The sequence below is a fragment of the Trichomycterus rosablanca genome, chromosome 18 (assembly GCF_030014385.1).
Source record: "Trichomycterus rosablanca isolate fTriRos1 chromosome 18, fTriRos1.hap1, whole genome shotgun sequence".
In the NCBI taxonomy this organism is placed as follows: domain Eukaryota; kingdom Metazoa; phylum Chordata; class Actinopteri; order Siluriformes; family Trichomycteridae; genus Trichomycterus; species Trichomycterus rosablanca.
The window spans coordinates 5337023-5346481 of record NC_086005.1 but is presented as its reverse complement, the minus strand read 5'-3'; the positions used below and the strand labels follow the sequence as shown (position 1 = coordinate 5346481).

At 37.3% G+C, this 9459-nt stretch overlaps 1 protein-coding gene across 1 annotated transcript; it reads right to left on the bottom strand.

Moving 5' to 3' along the window:
• Positions 1-384: 384 nt before the first annotated feature.
• Positions 385-5886, bottom strand: swi5 (SWI5 homologous recombination repair protein). Its single transcript, XM_063014387.1, has 5 exons — positions 5712-5886; positions 4736-4784; positions 4528-4637; positions 4068-4162; positions 385-1241 (listed from the first exon to the last, which is right to left on the bottom strand). Exons 1-5 carry the CDS (start codon positions 5801-5803, stop codon positions 1177-1179), a joined length of 411 nt encoding a protein of 136 aa, XP_062870457.1. The 5' UTR covers positions 5804-5886; the 3' UTR covers positions 385-1176.
• Positions 5887-9459: the final 3573 nt, after the last annotated feature.

Sequence of the window (9459 nt, the reverse complement as noted above, 5' to 3'; positions counted from 1 at the left end):
ACATTTTATAAAACAATAAATAAACAAGCTCCTTGCTTGTCTTAGCTCAGTAGTTAAATATAAAATAACACAATTATCCCAACAACCAGTTGTACTTATAATTGTTACAGTTTTTAAAAGAGTTAAAATATTTTGTACATTTCTTCACATTCTGTTCCATGTACACAATGTACACAAAACATGGAGTCCAAAGATTAAAGCTTAACCATACTTTCATTACACATGAAAGGTTTTTCCCTCATAACCTTTGGAGGCTTTTGTAAGACAAGAAAAACACTTCACAGTCCCAATTAGACTAAAATACCATACCACTGTGCTCAGGTACAAGGAGAAATTTGTTCTGTTTTAAAGATTATTGTAATTCTGTCTTATACCATAATGGCAAGTCAGTATAACATTACAAAATAATTGGTTGCAGTTTATGTGTGTGAGTTCATGGAAAAGATTAATCTTGCAGCTTCAGTGCAAAATGAAATATTGTTTTTTTATTCTCTTTTAAACTAAATTACTGACAAAATAATGTGAATTTTTGATTACATTTTTTCTGACTTTTTTTTTTTTTTTTTTTAATCTTGGAGGCAGTTTCGGTATCAGCTGCCTTCAACAAGTAATTGTTCAAGACATCCAGCCCTGCTCTCCTTTTTATTTCCACCTAATAGTTTTTTTCATGCTTTGCATCAGGTAAACCACCCATAGAAGCATTTGGGGAATTCTGACTGGTTCTGATTACAGGGCCACACTGTGTGCATAGCTCACAGGTCTCATTACCAGATCGCACAGTGCCTTCACACAGTGCCTTCAGTCCTACAGAAATGCCCAGGTAACATCTGATTGATGGCAGTGGTATTGCAACATAAAGTGGCACCAGTGAACATTTATTTTAAATGCAACATACATTCCACCATTCATTTACTATTACAGCAAATCAAATAAAGACTGTCAAGTATTTTGGTTTATCTAATTTAAACTGTAAATCACAGCTATCTTCTAATTCCTTTCGATTGACTGAGCGAAACAATGGTGGTGAAAATCCATTTTACATTTCCAGATTAATGAACTATGTACATGCTCCTTCAGTGATCTAGAAGTGCTTCTAGAGATCAACACTACTCCAGCAGCTTGGATCCAGAATCATCCAGCACTGAAACTCTCTCCTACAGATGCTGCTCCAGCCAATCAGTCATCCAGCTCCATGCTGAAGTGGCTGTACAAGTCGCGTGTGGTCACTCCACGCAGTCCAGCTATGTGTGAAAGAAACAGAAAGGCAGTTGTGTTAAGGCAAAGCAGAAGGGTGGCACAGAGAGGGTGTACAGCCGGCTCGGAATTTAAAAAGCTCCCTTTATACAGAGAACTGTGGGCAAAGCAGCTCCAGTTCAGCTGTGTGTCATTAACATACTCTCATACATTGCTGTCCTGTATAGCCTAGTGTGTGTTCGTGGTGCTATACAATTCTTTTTAGTGCTGAATGAACTTGGACTGTATGTTTGTGGATAATAATTTCACATTTTCATATCGTTTTTATACAATACATCAAACTAAAAAGAAAACAAGTAATCATTTGTGAAAGTACTGGCTTTGCCCTATTACTTGTGTGTATTCAGTCCATTTCAAAAGTATTCAGACACCTTAATGTTTTGCACACTTTACTGTGTTGTGGATTTCATTTGGAATTTACACATTTGCCATTTTACTCATTAATTCACACCCAATCACCCACACCCAGCTTTACCCTGGTCATGGTTGCAGTGGGTCTTCTCAAACACTTTTCCACCCTATTCATTGTCCCTGTCCCTGCTACTAAGAGGCACCCCCATAGCATAATGATTCCACTACAGTGTTTCACTGTAGGCATGGTATTAGCCAGACGTGTGGTGCCTTTTTTCAACATAGTGCTTGCTGTTCTACCAAAAGAATTAAATTTTCTAAGTGTCTAAATACTTTTGTGAATAAAAGATCACAGTTTTTTATTTTAATAAATTTTCGAAAACCCTAAAAACATTTTCACTTTGTCGCTTTGACTGATTATGTGTAGATTTATGGGTCACAATGGCAGTTAAAACTTTCCAAATCAAATGCACAACACAAAATGTACAAAAAGGGACTGTTAAACACCCGTGGTAAAATCCTTTAGTTCCACCCAGTCAGTACATTTCCAGAGACATGTTGAACATATACAGAAGCAGACTGTTCTGGTGGTTTGTGGCGGATGAACACTTTAGACCAGTGGTTCTCAAACTGTGGTACATGTACCACTGGTGGTACGCTAGATAATCTCGGAAAAGTAATTACATGCACTGAAAAAATAAATGATTTAATAATTATAAAAATGACACAAAATGTGGAAATTACTAATAAAATCTGTTTCAAAGTTCTTATAATTCTGTTTTAATAAAATCAGTTTAATTAAAACGAATGTGTTTTTAAAAATATTCGGGGCTATGCAGGCACCGTACTTCATTACGTCTATACTTCACGTTCGCGGTTTTTATCAGTAAAGTTATCAGTAAAGTTATCAGTAAAGTTATCAGAAAAGTTATCAGTAAAGTTATCAGTAAAGTTATCAGAAAAGCTATCAGTAAAGTTATCAGTAGCTCTCTCGCTTTTATCAGAGCAGATCTGCGTTTGAATCTCACTGATCTCGTTCCTGACAAACGAGTTCTGAAATGCTCAGTGGTAACTGCAGATATACTAGTGATGGGTCGTTCGCGAACGATCCGATTCTATTGAACGGATCTTTGAAATGAACGAAAGGAACCGAGTCTTTTATTTCTGCGCAGTTCTAGACTGTAATCCACCCATTCAGCTTCACATCAGTAGAGGGAATTAATCGTAAATTGTAATAAGAGCTGTTTATTGTCGATATTCAAATCCGAAACACTTTCAGTATCACGGAGAGCGAGACACACACACACCCACACACACACACAGAGAGAGAGAGAGAGCTAGTAGTACAGTATAATGGCAAATAATTGAGAAATAAACTATAAACTTGTTTAATTGTGTTAAATCTGATTATTTCATGGCGCTTATGTTTTAAAGCAGAAACAAACACAGTCACATCTCTGCACAAGAGAGGATTGTTCTGAAACTTAATGCGATGCAACCACAGTACGTCTCTTCTCTGTAGTTTTTTTCCTTTTGAAGTAACTTTTTTTTCTCGTTTAAGTGTTGTTTGAATTAGGAATACATTTAAGGCAAGGTAGCAAAATTTTATATTAATATCGGGGGTATCTTATAGTTTACCCAGTAGCGCCTCCCGAAGAACGAAGAGCCATTTCTTTGAACGGCTCCAAAAGATCCGGCTCCCTTCAAGAAGCCATAATTCCCACCACTAATATATACACACACACCTAATTAATGTGTGCCATATGTGGTTCTGTGATGAGAAACATAGGTGGTACTTGGAAGTTTTGGTTTGATAATGGGTGGTACTTGGTCTAAAAAGTTTGAGAACCACTGCTTTAGACAATTTATGTTGTTTTCTTTTCATCTAGAACATGCCAAATAAAGCATTTGTTCCATATTTTTAATGGATTATGCAATATTTATTTATTAGGATTTTAAGGAGATGTTTTATACTTTGGTTTCATTCATGACAGGTGAGGTAGTTACAGGTTACACATAATTCATCAGTTCAAGCATCAGACACACTCACGGCCAAATTTCTATCTTCAATTCACCTAACTTACACATTTTGGACCGTGGGAGGAAACCCACGCAGACACGAGGAGAGCTCCACAAAAAAACTGCACCTCTCCATCTGAAAATCAAACCCAGGACCTTCTTGCTGTGAGGCTAAAGTGCCACCCACAGAGCCACACAGGGTCATGTATTACTTGAAAGCAATGTGTGTAGTTAAGTCAATGAAACGCTTTTCCACCACTCTACTGGCACCATGTGAATGGTTTACTGACAACTACTGGCAATTTAGTGTCATTGCGTGTCCTTTGAGGTCATGCAGTTTTTATTCGCTGATGTTCGACTTAAAACCTTGATTATATGAAAGTAAAGTCATTGCAAAACACATCAGTAATTAGGCAGCAGTTATTAGACAGTCTGTAACCTACCCAGTCTGCCTAGAAGAGTCTGTGCAATGTCCTTGATGTCATTGTATTCATGTAGCAGATCAATGTGCTGATCTAGCTCCTGCACCCCAACACCTCTGTAATGACAGTCACAAAGCAGCAAGACTGAGTATAATCTGTTAAATCAACATTATGCTTCGTTCTATAACCAGTGCTAAGAACTGGGTCTTTACAGTAATGATGTGCCTTACCACTGGTTGGAGTTAGCAGCTCAAGCAGGCATTTTGTTCATTATAACCTACTGTGTTACTCTTATTGTCTTTATTTGCAACAGTGAGGAAAACATTTCATATGTAATATTTGTAATGATTTATAAAAAATTTCAGATTAAATGATCTATATATGGGTTGAACATAGTGTACGTCTATTTTTAATATTGCTTGAAAAAGTGCAAGTGCAGCAAACTATTGGCCTAACAGACTCACACACAAACGTTACTTACTCGTTGTCTAACTGAGAAATCTCTGATTCCAGCTGAGCTACGTTTGTCTGCAGCTGTTTAATCTCTGTTTCAAGACAGACGGCCGAATTCTTTGTGCTGGAGGACTGAACCTGTGAAAGCACAATTAAGTAATGCTCTTATTTTCATGTGTTTACATGCTCTTAAAAACTTTAAAAAATTCCATATAATTAAATAATGTAATACTTACAGGAGATTTAAACCCAGAATTGACTTTCTTACATCCTGAATATGGCATCCTGTTGCAAAAAATAACAGTAATTGTGGGTGCAAATGTTAATAATCAGGTTCCTGTATTTCAGAACACTTTCATTAACAATAATATATTTACTGTAACATAAGGTTACAGTAAAGTTTGCAAAGTGTTTCAGTAATATTTGGTTATATGATGTCCAGCATGCACTTTATGTCAAAAAGTGGACTCATTCCAGATCTTTAATATAACTCTATTGATAAAGCTGCATTTGAGTGCTCATTAAAAGCTCGTACATGAATACAATTTCACTTCATTTGGATGTTTGAAGACACTTGTATCTTTAATACCACAAAATCCAAGTTTCAGCTCTACTCGGGCGGCTCGGTGGGTAGCACTGTCGCCTCACAGCAAGAAGGTTCTGAGTTTGATCCCCAGGTGGGGCGGTCCGGGTCCTTTCTGTGTGGAGTTTGCATGTTCTCCCCGTGTCTGTGTGGGTTTCTTCCAGGAGCTCCGGTTTCCTCCCACAGTCCAAAGACACGCAAGTGAGGTGAATTGGAGATACGAAATTGTCCATGACTGTGTTTAACATTAAACTTGTGAACTGATGAATCTTGTGTAACGAGAAACTACCGTTTCTGTCATAAATGTAACCAGAGTGTGTAAAACATGACTAATAATTAAATGAATAAATAACCAGCTCTACTTTGAAGACGTGTGCTGCGTTCAGGTGCTCCTCCAAAACGGGAGAGTCTAAAACGCTTACGTGAAAAAGTTTAACATATCTTAATGTACTAAAACATCGACCTAGGAACACCAAGTTAAGTCAGATCCTTGAAGTTGAAGTTAAAAAGCTGGACGAACATCCTGTGTTGTGTGGGGAGGTGATTTAATAATTTACGCCAGAATAATTCAGTGCAGAGCAGAACTTAAACGCAGCATTAGTGCAGACCAGAACCAAGTGCTTGTTTACCTTTTTCGTGCTAGTCTTTGTGGTGTGAGTTTCACCGAACTTCCCAACACACCCTGATCTGCCTTGACGTTTTCTCCACTTTCAGAATCCATCCTACAACATACTTCAGTTATGTAATAAGTTTATTAGAGAGCTGTATCTGATCATTACTGCACTGCGCCATGAGGCAGCTCTCAGTCCCGCCCTGCTTTGAAATCGTTGACGTCATCATAACAGCGGACGGTGGGCGGGGCTTAATTTTAAGCTATAAATAAAGGCTCACACGTTACCACAGAAATATTTTCACTATCGGAAAGAATGTCACCGTCTTTAAATTTGATTCTTTATTAACATTTATTTAAGAAACTTACTAATTGTTTACTTACTTACAGTATTGTTCACAGTTACAAACAAACAATAACAAACCCTCAGTGACCACTATGGAGCCGCAAAATGTTATTTATTAAAGCAATAAGCCACGAGCAGTAACGCACGGTCTTGAGTGGCTTATTGCTTTTATAAACGGCGGTCAACATAAAATATAATAAAATACAACAATGTTTAATTTATAAATGTTTTTTATTTACAAAAACACATTCTTCCGCGAAATCAGGTAGTCCGTTAACAGTGTTGCTAGGCAACATGAGGGCGAACATAACATTCTTAATAAACATTCCTCCACAAACACTATTATACTAGGATTTTAACCTCACGTTTTACACACTTTGGTTACATTCATGACAGGAACGGTAGTTATTTGTTACACAAGATTCATCAGTTCCAAGTTCAATGTCAAACACAGTCATAGACAATTTAGTATCTCCAGTTCACCTCACTTGCACGTCCTTGGACTGTGGGAGGAAACCGGAGCTCCCGGAGGAAACCCACACAGACACGGGGAGAACATGCAAACTCCACACAGAAAGGACCCGGACCGCTCCACCTGGGGATCGAACCCAGGACCTTCTTGCTGTGAGGAAACAGTGCTACCCAGTTAGTCACCGTGCCACTTGACCTACTAAATGAAGTTATATGATAAATGGTCGTCAGTGGTTACTTGTTTTGTTGTTCCTCCAGGATCAAGGGGTAAATAAGTGTACAAAAGCAGTGTGAGCAGCAGATGGCAGCACAAGGTAATACATAATCTAGTGTGTCACCATTACCGGTAATCAGGTGTTGTGCAGAGGGACCTCTGTCTTTATTTTAAGTTTTGGAGTTACACTTACCTGTCAGTTTATTAGGAATAATACTGTTTTACTGCATTCTAATGAAACTGCATTTTGTTCAACATTTTTATTGCAGTAACACTGTTCAAAGCTCAACAGAGATCAATCCACAACCAAGCAAGTTACTGAAAACACAAGGTAAGTCTCTGATTCTTCAATGCACAATTAAGACTCTGTTAAAGTTATAAAATAGAATAATGAAGCTTTTGTTACGTAAATGGAGTTAGGGGTGATGTGAAATCAATGAGTAAAATTAAATTGTGAGCCTTGAAAGGATAACATGCCTTATATTATGTTCTTGAATGTCTCGTAAATCATTGTTTTATAACTTAATAATGTTAAGGACTGTAGATGGTGAAGTTCCTTGTGTGTCGGGAAACAGTGTGTATTGAGAAATGTTGTTCTTAAACTATTTGACTGTTTGTTTGTGCAGTTTTTTTTTTTGCAAAGTTACAAACCTTGACCCATTCTTGCTTGGAAACAACTGAGCTTATTGTTAATAGTTTCTTAAACCAACCATGACAGCATCAACCGGCCCCTTGTTTATTTTTGGAAAGTGTTTCTGATATTTCCACAAACTTTTCAATTTTACACTGACCCTGTCCAAACAGGTTTTAAAATGTCTGGTTGTATTAGCATGTTACCTGTTGTCCCAGTCTATTCTGAAATTGTGTTTGAATACACAAGCTGTATAATCCTATAATCCTAGCTGCTGATGTACTTGGTGCTCGCTTAAAGCTTGTGATTTCAGTAAGACACCACATTAAACATCTGTTTATCTGACCTTTGTAAGATTATTTAAAGTGACAGACACATTAGATGACAGTTCTGTAACTCAGCCAAAAAAGTCCATGAGCTTCCTGCCTTCGGTGTGGAGAGCTGGCAGATCATGGTTGACCGGTCACTATCACAGCAAGATGAGATTTCACTAAGAGACAGTGGAGCGAAAAGAAAGAAATATGAAAGAATCAATTTGCCCAGTTCTGCCAGTTTTCTGTGTCATGCTTTATTTATGCAGCTTCTGTGCAGGAAGTGGTACAGGATTGTAGAGGATAAAAAATTTACAGCCTCTGACCTCAGACCTGTGGCGTAATGGGTCAGTCTTTCCTGTGAGACGGTGGGAAGTCTGTGTGTGTGTGTGTGTGTGTGTGTGTGTGTGTGTGTGAGGATTCTGAAATTAATGCTGAATCAATACAGCATGATGGTGCTTGAAGGGAACCTACTGATAAGTGAATAACCTTTCAGGAGGGAGTAAAATCTGTGGACACAATTTGCTTCAATTATTACAAGACTAGAGCTGAGCTGATGACCTTTACAGCTGATTTCTGTCTCATTGTACTTTTCAGATCTGTTATAATGTTATAATTTGCTGCTGTCATGTGAAAACTCCACTAATTATGATTTCTTTAAACAAACACAGCTGTTCTAAGCAAAAATGCCTAAACTTAAATTGAAGAGATCCTCATTCTCATGGCAGAGGTAGAAAAATGTATGCTGTACATCATTTTTCCACCCTCAAATTCCACTAGTAGTTACAGTTCTGTACCTTAATAGTACCTCTACAAGTATGTTTTTGTAAGGTAGTAAATGCCTTAAAATACTTCTGCATATTTGCTGCAATATAGCCTTTCTGATGCAATTTGTACAGGTGATGCAGGACTTGGCAGTCTACATACACACATGATTGGCTATGTTTGAGAGAGGGGGTGGCTGCGACCACTCATAAATTCATTTATATAAAAATACAAATTAGACTTAAATGTACTGATTTTTTAAAAGACAGAGCTGGTTAGAATAATATTAGCTGGCTGACTAAAAATTCATCCCGACAAGAAACTCAATCTATCCAGCTATCTGTGGCATCCTGGAAATATTCATGTTGCTTGTACTACATACTGCTTAGATGGATTACAAAATTGATGAAAATATACAGACTACAGTCTTCAGCTGCAGTGAGCAGAACTGTTTATTGTTAGCTTCTTGTCCATTTTTTATCTTGACTTTCGACATCTCTTGATTCAACCGCTGTCCACTCTCCGTGAGTGCTGATTTGGTAGACATCTTTGGGTCTTGGCAGTAGAAATGTAATTAATGAAAAGGTTCTGACTAAAGTTTTTCAAACAGCTGTCCTGAAAGACAGGAATCTAAAAGCCCTTTACTCTTCTAAATGCCCCTTACTTACGTATTGCATTCTCAGATAACCCACTATTCTAGAACCACAATATTTTTAATTAATTTTAGTATAGAGGCCTATAGTTTAGGCCATTTTATTCTAAAATAATGTATTGAGCTTCAGTATATTTTTTACACAAGTCTTTGATCTGAGTATTTAATCATGATTAACTGTATTCAAATGACTAATATTAGTTTGCTTATAGTAAATTTGGGATTGCTTAGCTATTTATCTGGGGGTTTAATTACTAATGCTTTGGTTTAATCTGGCTACCTGGCAAAATACATATATCCCTTTTCTTGTGAGTTTTCAACATGCAAGTCAGTAAAAAGCTAAATACATTTAGAACGACTCTGTGTCTGAATTTCTC

Excerpts from the sequence above, each read along its gene's own strand:
- swi5 (XM_063014387.1), bottom strand. The coding sequence starts at position 5,803 with ATGGATTCTGAAAGTGGAGAAAACGTCAAGGCAGATCAGGGTGTGTTG. Across the intron at positions 4,785-5,711 it reads CAAAGACTAGCACGAAAAAG|GATGCCATATTCAGGATGTA; the intron begins GTAAACAAGCAC and ends TTTTTGCAACAG. Across the intron at positions 4,163-4,527 it reads ATTTCTCAGTTAGACAACGA|AGGTGTTGGGGTGCAGGAGC; the intron begins GTAAGTAACGTT and ends CTGTCATTACAG.